Genomic DNA, 22,309 nt, shown 5'->3' with positions numbered 1-22,309 from the left:
TGTACTTCAGTTTCTGGAGTGTACTTCAGGGCCTGGAGTGTACTTTGGGTACTACAGTAACTTTAGGACTTTGAGTATACGTCAAGGCCTTAATTGTCTGCCGGACTTTGAGAGTAATTCTGGGCCTGGAGTGTACTTCAGGGCCTGGAGTGTAGTTCAGGGCCTGGAGTGTACTTCAGGGCCTGGAGTGTATTTCAGGGCCAGGAGTGTACTTCAGGGCCTGGAGTGTAGTTCAGGGCCTGGAGTGTACTTCAGGGCCAGGAGTGTACTTCAGGGCCTGGAGTGTACTCCAGGGCCAGGAGTGTACTTCAGGGCCTGGAGTGTATTTCAGGGCTTGGAGTGTACTTCAGGGCCTGGAGTGCACTTCAGGGCCTGTAGTGTAGTTCAGGGCCTGGAGTGTACTTCAGGGCCTGTAGTGTAGTTCAGGGCCTGTAGTGTACTTCAGGGCCTGGAGTGTACTTCAGGGCTAGGAGTGTACTTCAGGCCTGGAGTGTACTGCAGGGTGTGAAGTGCCCTTTACGTCTTGAAGTGTACATCGTGGTCTGGAGTGTATTTCAGGGTCCGGGGTAGAGTGTACTTCCATGCCTGAAGTGTACGTCAGGATGTGGAGTGTACTTTATTGCCTGAAGTGTACATCAAGGTCTGAAGAGTAATTCAGGTCCTGGAGCGCACTTCAAGGCCTGTAGTGCACAGTTTGGTCAGGAATGTGCTTTATGAAGAGGTTAACATAATAATGTTTCCTGTTACATACAAGCAGAAGTGTTTAAGGAAGGGAAGGGAAGGGAATTATCAGGGGGGAAAGTGCCAAGCCAATACGACAATATAGTACTGGGAAGGATTCAGGATGAGGATTTGGGATGGGATGGGGGGTGGGAAGTGTTTAAGGAGTTGCTGGACATTCAGCTGTAAGCCTAGAAACAATATCACGGATGAGGCTATATCTTTCAATATTTAAATCTAATATATAAAAAACTTTGAATTTATATTTACCAAAAATATAGCTTAATATTTGATGTGTTGGCAGGTGTGAAGGAGAGGGAGAACGCCACCCGCCGCCTCCTGGACACTCTGGACCAGCTGGAGTGTCTCAACATGGCTCACCAAGCTGACAACCTCAAGCTGAAGGAGGAAAACACTCGCCTATATACAGCTAATCATTTGCTCGAGGAGGACAATAGGAAGACTAAGAACGAAGTGCGTCTTGCTCAGGAGGAAATTTTGCTATTAAAGTCCCAGATCCGTCAAGTGGAGGAGGACTCGAGGCTGGTCAAGGACGATAACATGAAGACTAAGAACGAAGTGCGCCTTGTTCAGGAGGAAAATATTCAATTAAAGTCCCAGATCCGTCAAGTAGAGGAGGACTCGAGGCTGGTCAAGGAAGAGATCCGTCAAGTGGAGGAGGATTCGAGGCTGGTCAAGGAAGATAACATGAAGACTAAGAACGAAGTGCGCCTTGTTCAGGAGGAAAATATTCAATTAAAGTCCCAGATCCGTCAAATGGAGGAGGACTCGAGGCTGGTCAAGGAAGAGATCCGTCAAGTGGAGGAGGATTCGAGGCTGGTCAAGGAAGAGATCCGTCAAGCGGAGGAGGATTCGAGGCTGGTCAAGGAAGAAAACAGGAAGACTAAGAACGATGTTCGCATAGCAGAGGAGGCAAATCGTCGACTAATGGCTGACATTCGTCAAGTGGAGGAGGACTCAAGGCTGGTCAAGACGAAGAACCTACAGCTGGAGCTTGCGGAGACCCGAGCCCAGGAGAGGGTCAAGACGGCGTTGACGAGGGTCAGTGAGCTAGAGCGAGAGACACAACAGCTGCAAGAGTTAAATAATAACACAGTAGGAGAGAAAAGACTTGTTGAAGAGCAACTCTCACTCCTGGAGGAACAGGTCAGGGTCCTTCAAACAGCAAACGTTGTTCTGAAGGAAGAAAAAGAAGAAACAATCAGAAAGACTGAAGTGGAGAAAAGACTTATTGAAGAGCAACTCTCCGTCATTGAAGAAGAGGCCAGTAAGTTACGGGTTGGAAACACGGCTCTACAGAGTGAAAAAGACAGACAGGCACAGCAGCTCAGAAGTACTCAAGAGGAGAAGAACAAAATGGCAGAAAAGAGTAGCTTGATGGAAGAGGAACACGAGAAGTGCAAGAGGAATGTCAGTGAGCTGTCCACCAGGTAAACTGTGCTAGTTCACTTCTGACCTTCACTCTCCTTCCGCCTTCCTGCTTCGTTTGCCTTACTTCTCAGGGAGTAAGAAGGAGTGCTGTGTGTATGAATGTGTGTGTGAATGTGTGTGTGAATGTGTGTATGAATGTGTGTGTGAATGTGTGTATGAATATGTGTGTGAATGTGTGTATGAATGTGTGTATGAATGTGTGATTGAAAGTCAGACCATGATAGACACACCGAATGATATATGCAAAAGGAGAAATTGATAAAGATAGAAACGTACAGAGACCGTGAGACGGACACAGACATAGAGACGTATAGAGACAGAGACGTATAGAAACAGAGAGACGTATAGAGACAGAGAGACGTATAGAGACGTATAGAGACGTATAGAGACAAAGAGACGTATAGAGACAGGGAGACGTATAGAGATGGAGAGACGTATAGAGACAGAGAGACGTATAGAGACAGAGAGACGTATAGAGACAGTGAGACGGAGAGACGTATAGAGACAGAGAGGCGTATAGAGACAGAGAGACGTATAGAGACAGAGAGACGAATAGAGACAGAGAGACGTACAGAGACAGAGAGACGTATAGAGACAGAGAGATGTATAGAGACGTATAGAGACAGAGAGACGAATAGAGACAGAGAGACGTATAGAGACAGAGAGACGTATAGAGACAGAGAGACGTATAGAGACAGAGAGACGTATAGAGACAGAGAGACGTATAGAGACAGAGAGACGTATAGAAACAGAGTGACGTATAAAGACGTATAGAGACAGAGAGACGTATAGAAACAGAGAGACATATAGAGATAGAGAGACGTATAGAGACAGGGAGACGTATAGAGACAGAGAGACGTATAGAGACAGGGAGACGTATAGAGACATATAGAGACAGAGAGACATATAGAGATAGAGAGACGTATAGAGACAGGGAGACGTATAGAGACAGAGAGACGTAGAGACGTATAGAGACAGAGACGTATAGAGACAGACAAACATACAGAGACGGAGAGACGCACAAAGAGAGGGAGAGGAACCGGGTCGACGAGGGCAAAGAGAGAGAGAGAGAGAGACAGGAAGACAATCAGGAAAATAGAGGCAGCCAGAAGGATGATTTGTGGGGAACTGACCTGATAGATTTATATTTATTTAATACATATATGAATTTATGTAGAATTTATATTATATGTTAATTTATATATTTCGATAGCAAATTTTATGATGGTTAAAGCAGACTGTATTTTTTAATATTCCCACAAATCGACTCCTTTACACATTATGGGGGTTTTGTGGTTCAATTGTAGTCAACCATATAAATTACTGGTTAGTAAACATTCACTACATTATTAGACTACATAGGTAACTAAAATTAACTACAGATTATCTTATTGTTGTTATATCCTAGACAACCAGTATTAATACGGAAGAATAAGCCAGTCGATACACTTTGGGTGTAGCTGGCCTCCAACTTATATACTGGAGTACTAGGTTACTAGTGTTAATTCTTGTTCCTCTTCTGGTACACCTGTCAAAAGGAACTCACAAATTATAGCAGTAATCCTATATATATATGACAACTATATCAGAGGAAATACTGGTATATTGATTATGTGATAAGGACCAAGGAATATTTACCTTGGTTATGTCGCTGTCTCGTGTTCTAGCTGGAATATTTCGTAAATCTAAATATTAATGGCCTCTAATAAGCTAGATAGTATTGGAATCGGAAAGACATCTTCCAAGATAATAAACGTAGTAGCGTGTTGATAACGGAAGCACTTTACTTCTGTAACTCAGCTGTCCAAGGGAGAATTATTCTAACTAAATTTGCTCCTTCGATTTGCTGTTAAATTTAACAATGGCTGCCTCCTGCCCTCCTCCACTGACGCTCTGGCGCTCTTGTTCAGATGTTAAGAACTGGTAGAGGGGCCACATTTACTCTATTTTGGTGCTAATAATTAAGTTGATTCAAGGGAAATATTTTTATGATGTGTACAGTCCAATGACTGCTATATTAAGAAGCTACCAACAGAATTAGCTGCTGAATTTAATAGCAACGTAGCAATGATATTCCCCGTTTTCTATTGACGGACAGTTCCTCTAGGCTAAATTTTCTATAAGTGAATTTATTTATACAACCCAGCAGTAATATTATCTGCCTATTGTATTAAATGGTAGTAAATGGTGTTAGGTTTTCCGACATGAGTGACGAGAGGAAAGGAGAGAGAGAGAGAGGAGAGAGGTGGGGAGATGGGGAGAGAATGTGGAAAGGAGCAGGAAGTATGAGGGGAGGTGGGGGGGACAAACATGGAGAGGGTGAGAGATGCAGGAGAGTGGGAAATAGAGAAGGAGAGGTGGCAATGAGGGAAGAGTGGTGAGACAGGAGAAGGAGAGAAGAGGAGTGAGAAAGAAGGAGAGAAGAGGAGTGAGAAGGAAGGAGAGAAGAGGAGTGAGAAGGAAGAAGGAAGAAGGAGAGAAGAAGGGGTGATAAGTAAGAAAGGTCGAAAGGTGGAAGATCGGAAGAAGGAGGGAATAAGGAAATAGATATGAGAGAGGGGAGATTGGAATAAAGGGAGGAGAGGGGAAGAGGAGAAAGTGTCCCAAACACATCTGGGTACTCCCCCTTGAAAGATAAATATGTAAGTAACTACACTATATTTAGCTATATATGAAAATATATTAATTGCTCATCCACTGATTTAATTGTTCATCCACTGATTTAGTCTACAAATGGACAGAAAAAGAGAGAGAGAGAGAGAGAGAGAGAGAGAGAGAGAGAGAGAGAGAGAGAGAGAGAGAGAGAGAGAGAGAGAGAGAGAGAGAGAGAGAGAGAGAGAGAGAGAGAGAGAGAGAGAGAGAGAGAGAGAGAGAGAGAGAGAGAGAGAGAGAGAGAGAGAGAGAGAGAGAGAGAGAGAGAGAGAGAGAGAGAGAGAGAGAGAGAGAGAGAGAGAGAGAGAGAGAGAGAGAGAGAGAGAGAGAGAGAGAGAGAGAGAGAGAGAGAGAGAGAGAGAGAGAGAGAGAGAGAGAGAGAGAGAGAGAGAGAGAGAGAGAGAGAGAGAGAGAGAGAGAGAGAGAGAGAGAGAGAGAGAGAGAGAGAGAGAGAGAGAGAGAGAGAGGAGAGAGAGAGAGAGAGAGAGAGAGAGAGAGAGAGAGAGAGAGAGAGAGAGAGAGAGAGAGAGAGAGAGAGAGAGAGAGAGAGAGAGAGAGAGAGAGAGAGAGAGAGAGAGAGAGAGAGAGAGAGAGAGAGAGAGAGAGAGAGAGAGAGAGAGAGAGAGAGAGAGAGAGAGAGAGAGAGAGAGAGAGAGAGAGAGAGAGAGAGAGAGAGAGAGAGAGAGAGAGAGAGAGAGAGAGAGAGAGAGAGGAGAGAGAGAGAGAGAGAGAGAGAGAGAGAGAGAGAGAGAGAGAGAGAGAGAGAGAGAGAGAGAGAGAGAGAGAGAGAGAGAGAGAGAGAGAGAGAGAGAGAGAGAGAGAGAGAGAGAGAGAGAGAGAGAGAGAGAGAGAGAGAGAGAGAGAGAGAGAGAGAGAGAGAGAGAGAGAGAGAGAGAGAGAGAGAGAGAGAGAGAGAGAGAGAGAGAGAGAGAGAGAGAGAGAGAGAGAGAGAGAGAGAGAGAGAGAGAGAGAGAGAGAGAGAGAGAGAGAGAGAGAGAGAGAGAGAGAGAGAGAGAGAGAGAGAGAGAGAGAGAGAGAGAGAGAGAGAGAGAGAGAGAGAGAGAGAGAGAGAGAGAGAGAGAGAGAGAGAGAGAGAGAGAGAGAGAGAGAGAGAGAGAGAGAGAGAGAGAGAGAGAGAGAGAGAGAGAGAGAGAGAGAGAGAGAGAGAGAGAGAGAGAGAGAGAGAGAGAGAGAGAGAGAGAGAGAGAGAGAGAGAGAGAGAGAGAGAGAGGAGAGAGAGAGAGAGAGAGAGAGAGAGAGAGAGAGAGAGAGAGAGAGAGAGAGAGAGAGAGAGAGAGAGAGAGAGAGAGAGAGAGAGAGAGAGAGAGAGAGAGAGAGAGAGAGAGAGAGAGAGAGAGAGAGAGAGAGAGAGAGAGAGAGAGAGAGAGAGAGAGAGAGAGAGAGAGAGAGAGAGAGAGAGAGAGAGAGAGAGAGAGAGAGAGAGAGAGAGAGAGAGAGAGAGAGAGAGAGAGAGAGAGAGAGAGAGAGAGAGAGAGAGAGAGAGAGAGAGAGAGAGAGAGAGAGAGAGAGAGAGAGAGAGAGAGAGAGAGAGAGAGAGAGAGAGAGAGAGAGAGAGAGAGAGAGAGAGAGAGAGAGAGAGAGAGAGAGAGAGAGAGAGAGAGAGAGAGAGAGAGAGAGAGAGAGAGAGAGAGAGAGAGAGAGAGAGAGAGAGAGAGAGAGAGAGAGAGAGAGAGAGAGAGAGAGAGAGAGAGAGAGAGAGAGAGAGAGAGAGAGAGAGAGAGAGAGAGAGAGAGAGAGAGAGAGAGAGAGAGAGAGAGAGAGAGAGAGAGAGAGAGAGAGAGAGAGAGAGAGAGAGAGAGAGAGAGAGAGAGAGAGAGAGAGAGAGAGAGAGAGAGAGAGAGAGAGAGAGAGAGAGAGAGAGAGAGAGAGAGAGAGAGAGAGAGAGAGAGAGAGAGAGAGAGAGAGAGAGAGAGAGAGAGAGAGAGAGAGAGAGAGAGAGAGAGAGAGAGAGAGAGAGAGAGAGAGAGAGAGAGAGAGAGAGAGAGAGAGAGAGAGAGAGAGAGAGAGAGAGAGAGAGAGAGAGAGAGAGAGAGAGAGAGAGAGAGAGAGAGAGAGAGAGAGAGAGAGAGAGAGAGAGAGAGAGAGAGAGAGAGAGAGAGAGAGAGAGAGAGAGAGAGAGAGAGAGAGAGAGAGAGAGAGAGAGAGAGAGAGAGAGAGAGAGAGAGAGAGAGAGAGAGAGAGAGAGAGAGAGAGAGAGAGAGAGAGAGAGAGAGAGAGAGAGAGAGAGAGAGAGAGAGAGAGAGAGAGAGAGAGAGAGAGAGAGAGAGAGAGAGAGAGAGAGAGAGAGAGAGAGAGAGAGAGAGAGAGAGAGAGAGAGAGAGAGAGAGAGAGAGAGAGAGAGAGAGAGAGAGAGAGAGAGAGAGAGAGAGAGAGAGAGAGAGAGAGAGAGAGAGAGAGAGAGAGAGAGAGAGAGAGAGAGAGAGAGAGAGAGAGAGAGAGAGAGAGAGAGAGAGAGAGAGAGAGAGAGAGAGAGAGAGAGAGAGAGAGAGAGAGAGAGAGAGAGAGAGAGAGAGAGAGAGAGTGTGTGTGTGTCAGTGGGGAAGGAGAGGAGACCCACGTATTCCCTTAGTCTATCTAAAATAAGAGAATGTCTGTGTCAATGCAATGTTGACAGCCAGACACTTGTGCGTAGCCTCACATAACTTTGCATGGTGATTATATTGAGTCTCATAGGGTGGTTGGGGTCGTGCAATATGCTACCCTTGAGGTGGACTCGGGCTCTGACCCCTTTCATGAAGTCGTTGCATAGGAAATGTGACCCAGAATATCTGAAATGTTTTGCAATTATTTAAACATTATTCAGATGTTGACATTCAATTGAATGTTCAGATGACAGATTTGTGTTCAGGAACAATCTTTTGAGTGCAGTGAGGTGCAGTGATTCTTTGTGAAAATGCTTACATTGACAGGTGCATATGGGAGGGTACCGTGCAGATCCGGGAGGGTGTGTGTGTAGGTGGTGATGGGTATTGTGTGTGTAGGTGGTGATGGGTATAGTGTGTGTAGGTGGTGATGGGTATTGTGTGTGTAGGTGGTGATGAGTATTGTGTGTGTAGGTGGTGATGGGTATGGTGTGTGTAGGTGGTGATGGGTATTGTGTGTGTAGGTGGTGATGGTATGATGTGTGTGTAGGTGGTGATGGTATGGTGTGTGTAGGTGGTGATGGGTATGGTGTGTGTAGGTGGTGATGGTATGGTGTGTGTAGGTGGTGATGGGTATGGTGTGTGTAGGTGGTGATGGGTATGGTGTGTGTAGGTAATGATGGTATGATGTGTGTGTAGGTGGTGATGTGTATGGTGTGTGTAGGTAGTGATGGTATGGTGTGTATGTAGGTGGTGATGGGTATGGTGTGTATGTAGGTGGTGTTTGGTATGGTGTGTGTAGGTGGTGATGAGTATGGTGTGTGTAGGTGGTGATGAGTATGGTGTGTGTAGGTGGTGTTGGGTATGGTGTGTGTAGATGGTGATGGGTATTGTGTGTGTAGGTGGTGTTGGGTATGGTGTGTGTAGGTGGTGATGGGTATGGTGTGTGTAAGTGGTGTTGGGTATGGTGTGTGTAGGTGATGATGAGTATGGTGTGTGTAGGTGGTTAAGGGTATGGTGTGTGTAGGTGGTGATGGTATGGTGTGTGTAGGTGGTGATGAGTATGGTGTGTGTAGGTGGTGATGAGTATGGTGTGTGTAGGTGGTGTTGGGTATGGTGTGTGTAACTGGTTATGGGTATGGTGTGTGTAGGTGGTGTTGGGTATGGTGTGTGTAGGTGGTGATGAGTATGGTGTGTGTAGGTGGTGATGGGTATGGTGTGTGTAGGTGGTGATGGGTATGGTGTGTGTAGGTGGTGTTGGGTATTGTGTGTGTGTAGGTGGTGATGGGTATGGTGTGTGTAGGTGGTGTTGGGTATGGTGTGTGTAGGTGGTGTTGGGTATGGTGTGTGTAGGTGGTGTTGGGTATGGTGTGTGTATGTGGTGATGGGTATGGTGTGTGTAGGTGGTGATGGGTAAGGTGTGTGTAGGTGGTGATGGGTATTGTGTGTGTAGGTGGTGATGGGTATGGTGTGTCTAGGTGGTGTTGGGTATGGTGTGTGTAGGTGGTGTTGGGTATGATGTGTGTAGGTGGTGATGGGTATGGTGTGTGTAGGTGGTGATGGGTATTGTGTGTGTAGGTGGTGATGGGTATTGTGTGTGTAGGTGGTGTTGGGCATGGTGTGTGTAGGTGGTGTTGGGTATGATGTGTGTAGGTGGTGATGGGTATGGTGTGTGTAGGTGGTGATGGGTATTGTGTGTGTAGGTGGTGATGGGTATTGTGTGTGTAGGTGGTGTTGGGCATGGTGTGTGTAGGTGGTGTTGGGTATGATGTGTGTAGGTGGTGATGGGTATGGTGTGTGTAGGTGGTGATGGGTATTGTGTGTGTAGGTGGTGTTGGGTATGCTGTGTGTATGTGGTAATGGGTATGGTGTGTGTAGGTGGTGATGGGTATTGTGTGTGTAGGTGGTGATGGGTATTGTGTGTGTAGGTGGTGTTGGGTATTGTGTGTGTAGGTGGTGTTGGGTATTGTGTGTGTAGGTGGTGATGGGTATGGTGTGTGTAGGTGGTGATGGGTATTGTGTGTGTAGGTGGTGATGGGTATTGTGTGTGTAGGTGGTGTTGGGTATTCTGTGTGTAGGTGGTGATGGGTATTGTGTGTGTAGGTGGTGATGGGTATTGTGTGTGTAGGTGGTGTTGGGTATTGTGTGTGTAGGTGGTGATGGGTATTGTGTGTGTAGGTGGTGATGGGTATTGTGTGTGTAGGTGGTGATGGGTATTGTGTGTGTAGGTGGTGATGGGTATTGTGTGTGTAGGTGGTGTTGGGTATTGTGTGTGTAGGTGGTGATGGGTATTGTGTGTGTAGGTGGTGATGGGTATTGTGTGTGTAGGTGGTGATGGGTATTGTGTGTGTAGGTGGTGATGGGTATTGTGTGTGTAAGTGGTGTTGGGTATTGTGTGTGTAGGTGGTGATGGGTATTGTGTGTGTAGGTGGTGATGGGTATTGTGTGTGTAGGTGGTGATGGGTATTGTGTGTGTAGGTGGTGATGGGTATGGTGTGTGTAGGTGGTGATGGGTATTGTGTGTGTAGGTGGTGATGGGTATTGTGTGTGTAGGTGGTGATGGGTATTGTGTGTGTAGGTGGTGATGGGTATTGTGTGTGTAGGTGGTATTATTAGGGAAGGCAGCTTAGCGGTTCCTCTTTTTTTTGGAGGTGGGGGGGCGGAAAATAGAAGGCTTAGCGGCTCCTTTTCATGGGGGGGGGGGAAGGGTCCGCTAAGGTCTTAAAGGTTTCTTATGGGGGAAAATTAAAAAATTTTCAGAGTTCAGTTTTTATGGAAATATTTTCGAGTTCATCTAACCATAGAAGTTTATTTAAGAGTGTAAGACCGAAATTATTAAAAAAAGACCATTTTCAGAGAATATTGTTATAGAAGTTTTGTTAAGGAAAATAGACACCTTACCCATAACTTTTAGTTTGTACATCTATTTACAGCTATTTCACCTGTAAAAAGACCGAAAATTATTCAGAGACCATTTGAAGACCGATTTTCATCAGAAACCAAAAATATGACTGAGACCATTTACAGACCAAAAATAGTCAAAGACCATTTAAAACCAAAATATGACAGCGCCCATTTGAAGACGATATTTACCGAAATTTGACAGATTATTTTAGACCCGAATAATGTCAGAGACCAATAAGAGACCTAAATTATTCAGAGTTCAGTAGAAATCTGAAATTAGTCAGAGACAAGTCAAAAGACCAAAATTAGTCAGAGACTAATTTATGTCCCAAATTCCTCAGAGTCCAGTAAAGACCAAAAAATATTCCGAGTCCCATAAAGACCAAAAAATATTCCAAGTCCCATAATGACCAAAAATTTGTCAGAGTCAAGTTGTAGACAGAGACCAGTTGCAGACCAAAATAAGGCAGAGTTCAGCTGTAGGACCGATATTTAACAGAGTTCCCTAAAGACCGAAAAATAGTCAGAGTCCACTTTGAGACTAAATATTTCAGAGTTTACTTGCACCTGCATTCTTAAAGAGTTCTTATGGAGGAAATTCAAATATTTTCAGAGTCCAGTGGAGACCAAACAATTTGACAGAGACCATTTTACGACTAAATTTATTTGAGACCGCATTTATAAGTGTAGTTTCGCTACATATTTCAAACGTCATATTTCAAACGTGGTAAATGAAATCAAGCCAGTAAGCAAGTTCTAGATCCTGTCCCCCGCTTTACATTACCCCATAACATCTTTACTAACAGTCCAATCCCCCTGGTATTTTAAACATAGCTATTACAGAAGTAGTACAATACGACAATTTAGTTACCGAGCTCTAGCTATCATCCTCAGCCACAGATCCCACTCGTATTTTCCTGAAATTTAAACGCGCTGTATTTCAGACACAGTAAATAAGATCCAAACAATTACCATGCTCCAGTTCCTGTTCCCCACCTTAGTTCTCTCTCGCATCTTCTTTGGTATCAAGCTAAATCCATTAAAAATTGAAAAGTACCTATTTCAGATGCAGTAAATAAGACCAAAGCAATTACTGCGTTTCAGCATTTGTCCCCTTCCTTAGTTCACTCCTGTAAATTCCCAATATCAGCCCAAATCCCCCAAGATTTAGGATCACAATATTTCTAACGTAGTAAAATATATCAAGACATTAAACGGGCTTCAACTCCCGTCCTCCCCTTCAGTTCATCAAATATAATTCAGATCAAGATGCTCTCCAGTATATCGAAGTAAAGATATCCTGTTCCTTAATACCCTTTTTGTACTCAGTTATGTAAATAATCACTAACAAGCTAATATTCACACGGTCATATAGCACCTTACCTTCAATACCCTTTGTTTACTCAACTAAGCAATAATCCCACGGTCAGACGTCACACCTTACCTTCTCATCCCTTATCTCCTCTGCCCTTACCCCCTTACAATCCCATCCCTTACCCCACCACCTCCCTTAACCCCACCAACTCCCCCTTCATCTCGCCCATTTCCATCTTATCCAAACATTCAATAATGCTTCTGTATTTGTATATTTTCTCTATATATTACTGTGATTTTTGCATTCTCATCCATGTTCACTCCATGTTCTGCAAATATTCACAGCATGTTCAGTTCATATTTTTCACCCGTTTTCTCCATTTTTCTGTGTTTTTGTCATTTTCCCCACATGTTCACTGTATTCCTTGTCATGTTTTCATGTTCATCACATGTTCTCTATACAACTTTTATACTCAATATTCATGTTCTCAATGTTCATAGCATGTTCTTCACATGTTCAGTGTTCATTCTTTGTACTCCCTATGTTCCTTATCATGTTTTCATGTTCTCTGTAAGTTCCTATTCCCCACAAGTTCAATGTGCTCATCGCATTTACTTACATGTTCTATAAAATCAAATGTACCAAGACACTCATTTCTTAACGTTCCTTAAATAAAATCCTTCTTCAATCAACTAAAAAATGTCAAGGAAGAATAAAAGTATTCTCCAATCAACTGAAAATAGCCATATTCTTCATTTTTAACTAAAATAGCTAAATAGTCAAATTAAACTTTCCAACACTATTCATAACTAACTTTATCCATCGTCAATCAACTAAAAAATAGTCACTTTCATCATTACTTAACTAAAAATATTCGTCAATAAACTGAAAATATCCATGTTCATCATGTTTTCTTGTCTTTTCTTAACTAAAATTATTCATCACCTCAACTTAAAATAATCAAATGTAACTTCCTTCAGCACTATCGTAACTAAAATTATGTGTCGTTAAGTAAGAAATATAGTCAAAAACACTCTTCGAGACATTAAGGACACACTCAGACACCAAAGTTACTCCTGAAGACGGCAAGGAAACTCTTCGAGACTTCAAGTACAGAGCCAAAAGACACCAAAGACACACTCAGAGACACAAAATTTACTCTTCGAAACAACAAGGACACAATCAAAGACATTACAGACACTTTTCGAGATATCAATGTCACAATCAAAGACATCAATGACACACTCAAACACGTCAAAAATACTACTCGTGTCCTGAAGAGTTATTCTCAGTCATCAAAAGTTATTCTAAGACATCAAAAGTTATTCTAAGACATCAAAAGTTATTCTAAGACATCAAAAGTTATTCTAAGACATCAAAACTTATTCACAGAGCTATCAAAAAGCTATTCTCAGAGCCAACAGAAGTCATTCTCAGTAATCAAAGTTATTCTCAGAGTCATCAAAAGTTATTCTCAGAGTCATCAAAAGTTATTCTCGGTCATCAAAGGAAATCTCTACGACATCAAAGTTATTCTCAGAGTCATCAAAAAGTTGTTCTCTAAGACATTAAAGTTATTCTCAGAGTCATCAAACGGTATTCTCATGCCATCAAATGTTAATCTCTCTTTTAATGTTAATCTCATCAAAGTTGTTCTGTAAGATATCTTCGTTCATCAAAGTTATTCTCAGAGCCATCAAAGGTAATTTCTAAATCACCTTCGTTCATCAAATTTGATCTCTAAGATATTAATGTTTTTCTCTAAGACATCTTCAGGCATAAAATATCCCACCAAAATGTAACTAGTTCAGCTTTTCATGTCAAACATGCACTTGTTAAAATATATATCTAACCTACCCTAATCTATTCTATCATATTCCTCCCCTAACTGATGTAACTTGCCTAATCAAACTTATCTAACCTAACCTAATGTAACTTACCTAACTTAACTTTCATAACCTTACCCAACCAAACCTATCCTAATCCAATCTAATCTAACTTAACCTAACCTATCCTAACTTAACTATCCTGACCTAACTTAACCTAACCTATCCTAATTTAACTAACCAAACCTAACTTAACTTGCTTAACCTATCATATCCTATCCTCACTTAACTAACCAAACCCAACCCAACCTAACCTCACCTAACCTTACTTGCCCTAACCTAACTTACCCTAACCTAACTTAACCTAACCTAACTTAACTTACATAACCTAACCTAACTTAGCCTAACCTAACTTAACTTACATAGCCTAACCTATCCTAACTTAGCTAACATAACCTAACCTAACCTAACTTAACTTGCTTAACCCAACCTATCCTAACCTAACTTAACCTAACCTAATTTAACTAACCTAACCTAACTTAACGTAAATTACCTAACTTAACATAACTTAACCTAACTTAACATACCTAACCTAGCCTATCCTAAGATAACTTATCTAACCTCCTCTACCTAGTGTTACTTATCTAACAAAACTTACCCAAACTGACTTAACCTACCTCACCCAACCAGACATGACCTAACTTCGTGAATCAATGTCTCATAATCATTTGTTCGGTTCAAAGGTTCATTTCTCAAATGTTCATTTATGCATTTTAAGTGCTTTTTGTTTAATATTGGGTATTTAAGCATTTCAAAGGACTTTGTTATATATAGGCATTTACTCGTTTCAAGGGTTAATTTCTCAAATGGATGTTTATGCATTTCAAGGTTTATTCGTTAAAGATAAGGTATTTTTGCATTAAAAGGGATATTCTTTAGATATGACTTTTTATGCATTTTGTAACCTTTTTACTTAAATTTCCTCAAGTTGCTCATAAGTTGTATTTATTATGAAATCCTTTGAAATGCTGAAATACCCAGTGTTAAACAAATTGCACTTGAAATGCATAAATGAACATTTTGAGAAATGAACCTTTGAAACCAACAAATAAGTTTTGGGTAAGTTTTGTTAGATAAGTTACATTAGGTAGAGGAAGTTAGGTAAGTTATCTTAGGATAGGTTAGGTTAGGTAAGTTAAGTTAGGTTAAGTAAGTTATCTTTAGTTAGGTTAGGTTAAGTTAGGATGGGTTACGTTAGGTTAGTTAAGTTAGGATAGGTTAGGTTAAGATAGGTTAGGTTAGGTTAAGTTAGGTTAGGTTAGGTTAAGCTAGGTAATTTACATTAAGTTAGTTTAGGTTAGTTAAGTTAGGTTAGGATAGGTTAAGTTAAGCAAGTTAAGTTAGGTTAGGTTAAGTTAGGTTAGATTAGGTTAGGTTACGTTAAAAAAAGTTAGATTAGTGTAGGTTATGTTAGTTAAGTGAGGATAGATTAGGTTAGGTTTAGTTAGTTAAGTTAGGATAGGTTAGGTTAAAAAAAAGTTAGGTTAGGGTAAGTTATGTTAGTTAAGTTAGGATAGGGTAAGTTAGGATAGGTTAGGTAATGTAAGATAAGTTAGGTTAGCTTAAGTTAGGTTAGGTTAGGTTAAGTTAGGTTAGGGTAAATTAGGTTAGGTTAGGTTAGGTTGAGTTAGGTTTGCATATTGTCCTGGGGACCATTCAGGCTTGTTCGCATTTGTGTTCCTCACGTGTGCCCCAAAGAATGAGGTGATTTGGTAAAATGCTATGCCCAAGATTACTATCCGAGTGCCGGCGGTGGGGTGGTTCAAATAGCCTCGGCTATCACCTCATTTTGTCCGGTCGTGATGGTCAAGTGGATTAAGGCGTCTTGTACATACCAGTTGCGTTTGCTCCTGGGAGTATGGGTTCGAGTCACTTCTGGGGTGTGAGTTTTCAGTTGCATATTGTCCTGGGGACCATTCAGGCTTGTTCGCATTTGTGTTCCTCACGTGTGCCCCAAAGAATGAGGTGATTTGGTAAAATGCTATGCCCAAGATTACTATCCGAGTGCCGGCGGTGGGGTGCTTCAAATAGCCTCGGCTATCACCTCATTTTGTCCGGTCGTGATGGTCAAGTGGATTAAGGCGTCTTGTACATACCAGTTGCGTTTGCTCCTGGGAGTATGGGTTGGAGTCACTTCTGGGGTGTGAGTTTTCAGTTGCATATTGTCCTGGGGACCATTCAGGCTTGTTCGCATATATATATATATATATATATATATATATATATATATATATATATATATATATATATATATATATATATATATATATATATATGGAAAAATATACATATATAAATTAAAAATATAAATTAAAACATCTTTGGGATGTTTAAATACCCCAAAATTACCATCTCTTTTAGGGGTCTGAGCATGGTGCAGTGGGATAAAGGCGTACCTGTTATGCCAGTTGCTGGAAGGCTTCTGTGCTGGCTAGGGTTCGAGTCTCCTGGTGGGAAAGTGTTCTAAAGTTATAAATATATATATATATATATATATATATATATATATATATATATATATATATATATATATATATATATATATATATATATATATATATATATATATATATATCTTTGGACAACACCCACCAGTGGGACTCGAACCCAGAAAGCACAACTACCTTCCAGTAGCTGGCATAACTAGTATGCTTTAACCCACTACGCCATCAGACCTTACAAAAGAAGTAGATAGTTCGAGATATATATATCTCAAACATCTCTACCTCCCGAAGGCACCAGATGAGTGAGGGGTCAGTCTGCAATTTTCGTCAAGCCACTGTCAATGTGAGAGAACTCGTGTCCAGCTTATAAGCCTATACTTGCATAAACCACAAGTGAAGATAAACAATCTTTGGACAACACCCACCAGTGGGACTCGAACCCAGAAAGCACAACTACCTTCCAGTAGCTGGCATAACTAGTATGCTTTAACCCACTACGCCATCAGACCTTACAAAAGAAGTAGATAGTTCGAGATATATATATCTCAAACATCTCTACCTCCCGAAGGCACCAGATGAGTGAGGGGTCAGTCTGCAATTTTCGTCAAGCCACTGTCAATGTGAGAGAACTCGTGTCCAGCTTATAAGCCTATACTTGCATAAACCACAAGTGAAGATAAACAATCTTTGGACAACACCCACCAGTGGGACTCGAACCCAGAAAGCACAACTACCTTCCAGTAGCTGGCATAACTAGTATGCTTTAACCCACTACGCCATCAGACCTTACAAAAGAAGTAGATAGTTCGAGATATATATATCTCAAACATCTCTACCTCCCGAAGGCACCAGATGAGTGAGGGGTCAGTCTGCAATTTTCGTCAAGCCACTGTCAATGTGAGAGAACTCGTGTCCAGCTTATAAGCCTATACTTGCATAAACCACAAGTGAAGATAAACAATCTTTGGACAACACCCACCAGTGGGACTCGAACCCAGAAAGCACAACTACCTTCCAGTAGCTGGCATAACTAGTATGCTTTAACCCACTACGCCATCAGACCTTACAAAAGAAGTAGATAGTTCGAGATATATATATCTCAAACATCTCTACCTCCCGAAGGCACCAGATGAGTGAGGGGTCAGTCTGCAATTTTCGTCAAGCCACTGTCAATGTGAGAGAACTCGTGTCCAGCTTATAAGCCTATACTTGCATAAACCACAAGTGAAGATAAACAATCTTTGGACAACACCCACCAGTGGGACTCGAACCCAGAAAGCACAACTACCTTCCAGTAGCTGGCATAACTAGTATGCTTTAACCCACTACGCCATCAGACCTTACAAAAGAAGTAGATAGTTCGAGATATATATATCTCAAACATCTCTACCTCCCGAAGGCACCAGATGAGTGAGGGGTCAGTCTGCAATTTTCGTCAAGCCACTGTCAATGTGAGAGAACTCGTGTCCAGCTTATAAGCCTATACTTGCATAAACCACAAGTGAAGATAAACAATCTTTGGACAACACCCACCAGTGGGACTCGAACCCAGAAAGCACAACTACCTTCCAGTAGCTGGCATAACTAGTATGCTTTAACCCACTACGCCATCAGACCTTACAAAAGAAGTAGATAGTTCGAGATATATATATCTCAAACATCTCTACCTCCCGAAGGCACCAGATGAGTGAGGGGTCAGTCTGCAATTTTCGTCAAGCCACTGTCAATGTGAGAGAACTCGTGTCCAGCTTATAAGCCTATACTTGCATAAACCACAAGTGAAGATAAACAATCTTTGGACAACACCCACCAGTGGGACTCGAACCCAGAAAGCACAACTACCTTCCAGTAGCTGGCATAACTAGTATGCTTTAACCCACTACGCCATCAGACCTTACAAAAGAAGTAGATAGTTCGAGATATATATATCTCAAACATCTCTACCTCCCGAAGGCACCAGATGAGTGAGGGGTCAGTCTGCAATTTTCGTCAAGCCACTGTCAATGTGAGAGAACTCGTGTCCAGCTTATAAGCCTATACTTGCATAAACCACAAGTGAAGATAAACAATCTTTGGACAACACCCACCAGTGGGACTCGAACCCAGAAAGCACAACTACCTTCCAGTAGCTGGCATAACTAGTATGCTTTAACCCACTACGCCATCAGACCTTACAAAAGAAGTAGATAGTTCGAGATATATATCTCAAACATCTCTACCTCCCGAAGGCACCAGATGAGTGAGGGGTCAGTCTGCAATTTTCGTCAAGCCACTGTCAATGTGAGAGAACTCGTGTCCAGCTTATAAGCCTATACTTGCATAAACCACAAGTGAAGATAAACAATCTTTGGACAACACCCACCAGTGGGACTCGAACCCAGAAAGCACAACTACCTTCCAGTAGCTGGCATAACTAGTATGCTTTAACCCACTACGCCATCAGACCTTACAAAAGAAGTAGATAGTTCGAGATATATATATCTCAAACATCTCTACCTCCCGAAGGCACCAGATGAGTGAGGGGTCAGTCTGCAATTTTCGTCAAGCCACTGTCAATGTGAGAGAACTCGTGTCCAGCTTATAAGCCTATACTTGCATAAACCACAAGTGAAGATAAACAATCTTTGGACAACACCCACCAGTGGGACTCGAACCCAGAAAGCACAACTACCTTCCAGTAGCTGGCATAACTAGTATGCTTTAACCCACTACGCCATCAGACCTTACAAAAGAAGTAGATAGTTCGAGATATATATATCTCAAACATCTCTACCTCCCGAAGGCACCAGATGAGTGAGGGGTCAGTCTGCAATTTTCGTCAAGCCACTGTCAATGTGAGAGAACTCGTGTCCAGCTTATAAGCCTATACTTGCATAAACCACAAGTGAAGATAAACAATCTTTGGACAACACCCACCAGTGGGACTCGAACCCAGAAAGCACAACTACCTTCCAGTAGCTGGCATAACTAGTATGCTTTAACCCACTACGCCATCAGACCTTACAAAAGAAGTAGATAGTTCGAGATATATATATCTCAAACATCTCTACCTCCCGAAGGCACCAGATGAGTGAGGGGTCAGTCTGCAATTTTCGTCAAGCCACTGTCAATGTGAGAGAACTCGTGTCCAGCTTATAAGCCTATACTTGCATAAACCACAAGTGAAGATAAACAATCTTTGGACAACACCCACCAGTGGGACTCGAACCCAGAAAGCACAACTACCTTCCAGTAGCTGGCATAACTAGTATGCTTTAACCCACTACGCCATCAGACCTTACAAAAGAAGTAGATAGTTCGAGATATATATATCTCAAACATCTCTACCTCCCGAAGGCACCAGATGAGTGAGGGGTCAGTCTGCAATTTTCGTCAAGCCACTGTCAATGTGAGAGAACTCGTGTCCAGCTTATAAGCCTATACTTGCATAAACCACAAGTGAAGATAAACAATCTTTGGACAACACCCACCAGTGGGACTCGAACCCAGAAAGCACAACTACCTTCCAGTAGCTGGCATAACTAGTATGCTTTAACCCACTACGCCATCAGACCTTACAAAGAAGTAGATAGTTCGAGATATATATATCTCAAACATCTCTACCTCCCGAAGGCACCAGATGAGTGAGGGGTCAGTCTGCAATTTTCGTCAAGCCACTGTCAATGTGAGAGAACTCGTGTCCAGCTTATAAGCCTATACTTGCATAAACCACAAGTGAAGATAAACAATCTTTGGACAACACCCACCAGTGGGACTCGAACCCAGAAAGCACAACTACCTTCCAGTAGCTGGCATAACTAGTATGCTTTAACCCACTACGCCATCAGACCTTACAAAAGAAGTAGATAGTTCGAGATATATATATCTCAAACATCTCTACCTCCCGAAGGCACCAGATGAGTGAGGGGTCAGTCTGCAATTTTCGTCAAGCCACTGTCAATGTGAGAGAACTCGTGTCCAGCTTATAAGCCTATACTTGCATAAACCACAAGTGAAGATAAACAATCTTTGGACAACACCCACCAGTGGGACTCGAACCCAGAAAGCACAACTACCTTCCAGTAGCTGGCATAACTAGTATGCTTTAACCCACTACGCCATCAGACCTTACAAAAGAAGTAGATAGTTCGAGATATATATATCTCAAACATCTCTACCTCCCGAAGGCACCAGATGAGTGAGGGGTCAGTCTGCAATTTTCGTCAAGCCACTGTCAATGTGAGAGAACTCGTGTCCAGCTTATAAGCCTATACTTGCATAAACCACAAGTGAAGATAAACAATCTTTGGACAACACCCACCAGTGGGACTCGAACCCAGAAAGCACAACTACCTTCCAGTAGCTGGCATAACTAGTATGCTTTAACCCACTACGCCATCAGACCTTACAAAAGAAGTAGATAGTTCGAGATATATATATCTCAAACATCTCTACCTCCCGAAGGCACCAGATGAGTGAGGGGTCAGTCTGCAATTTTCGTCAAGCCACTGTCAATGTGAGAGAACTCGTGTCCAGCTTATAAGCCTATACTTGCATAAACCACAAGTGAAGATAAACAATCTTTGGACAACACCCACCAGTGGGACTCGAACCCAGAAAGCACAACTACCTTCCAGTAGCTGGCATAACTAGTATGCTTTAACCCACTACGCCATCAGACCTTACAAAAGAAGTAGATAGTTCGAGATATATATATCTCAAACATCTCTACCTCCCGAAGGCACCAGATGAGTGAGGGGTCAGTCTGCAATTTTCGTCAAGCCACTGTCAATGTGAGAGAACTCGTGTCCAGCTTATAAGCCTATACTTGCATAAACCACAAGTGAAGATAAACAATCTTTGGACAACACCCACCAGTGGGACTCGAACCCAGAAAGCACAACTACCTTCCAGTAGCTGGCATAACTAGTATGCTTTAACCCACTACGCCATCAGACCTTACAAAAGAAGTAGATAGTTCGAGATATATATATCTCAAACATCTCTACCTCCCGAAGGCACCAGATGAGTGAGGGGTCAGTCTGCAATTTTCGTCAAGCCACTGTCAATGTGAGAGAACTCGTGTCCAGCTTATAAGCCTATACTTGCATAAACCACAAGTGAAGATAAACAATCTTTGGACAACACCCACCAGTGGGACTCGAACCCAGAAAGCACAACTACCTTCCAGTAGCTGGCATAACTAGTATGCTTTAACCCACTACGCCATCAGACCTTACAAAAGAAGTAGATAGTTCGAGATATATATATCTCAAACATCTCTACCTCCCGAAGGCACCAGATGAGTGAGGGGTCAGTCTGCAATTTTCGTCAAGCCACTGTCAATGTGAGAGAACTCGTGTCCAGCTTATAAGCCTATACTTGCATAAACCACAAGTGAAGATAAACAATCTTTGGACAACACCCACCAGTGGGACTCGAACCCAGAAAGCACAACTACCTTCCAGTAGCTGGCATAACTAGTATGCTTTAACCCACTACGCCATCAGACCTCACAAAAGAAGTAGATAGTTCGAGATATATATATCTCAAACATCTCTACCTCCCGAAGGCACCAGATGAGTGAGGGGTCAGTCTGCAATTTTCGTCAAGCCACTGTCAATGTGAGAGAACTCGTGTCCAGCTTATAAGCCTATACTTGCATAAACCACAAGTGAAGATAAACAATCTTTGGACAACACCCACCAGTGGGACTCGAACCCAGAAAGCACAACTACCTTCCAGTAGCTGGCATAACTAGTATGCTTTAACCCACTACGCCATCAGACCTTACAAAAGAAGTAGATAGTTCGAGATATATATATCTCAAACATCTCTACCTCCCGAAGGCACCAGATGAGTGAGGGGTCAGTCTGCAATTTTCGTCAAGCCACTGTCAATGTGAGAGAACTCGTGTCCAGCTTATAAGCCTATACTTGCATAAACCACAAGTGAAGATAAACAATCTTTGGACAACACCCACCAGTGGGACTCGAACCCAGAAAGCACAACTACCTTCCAGTAGCTGGCATAACTAGTATGCTTTAACCCACTACGCCATCAGACCTTACAAAAGAAGTAGATAGTTCGAGATATATATATCTCAAACATCTCTACCTCCCGAAGGCACCAGATGAGTGAGGGGTCAGTCTGCAATTTTCGTCAAGCCACTGTCAATGTGAGAGAACTCGTGTCCAGCTTATAAGCCTATACTTGCATAAACCACAAGTGAAGATAAACAATCTGTGGACAACACCCACCAGTGGGACTCGAACCCAGAAAGCACAACTACCTTCCAGTAGCTGGCATAACTAGTATGCTTTAACCCACTACGCCATCAGACCTTACAAAAGA

General features: G+C 42.6%; 1 protein-coding gene across 1 annotated transcript in view; it reads left to right on the top strand.

Annotated features, from left to right (window-relative positions):
- The window catches only part of LOC123751636 (putative golgin subfamily A member 6-like protein 19), a 174,579-nt gene that overhangs the window by 15,506 nt on the left and 136,764 nt on the right, over positions 1–22,309 (top strand). Inside the window, exon 3 of the mRNA XM_069325201.1 lies at positions 1,025–2,171. Coding sequence (XP_069181302.1) covers positions 1,025–2,171 — 1,147 coding nt within the window. The remainder of the gene's footprint in view (positions 1–1,024; positions 2,172–22,309) is intronic.

Source organism: Procambarus clarkii, chromosome 15, assembly GCF_040958095.1.
Source record: "Procambarus clarkii isolate CNS0578487 chromosome 15, FALCON_Pclarkii_2.0, whole genome shotgun sequence".
Taxonomy (NCBI): Eukaryota; Metazoa; Arthropoda; class Malacostraca; order Decapoda; family Cambaridae; genus Procambarus; species Procambarus clarkii.
The sequence above is the reverse complement of the archived record's forward strand: the minus strand, read 5'-3'. Positions and strand labels throughout refer to the sequence as shown.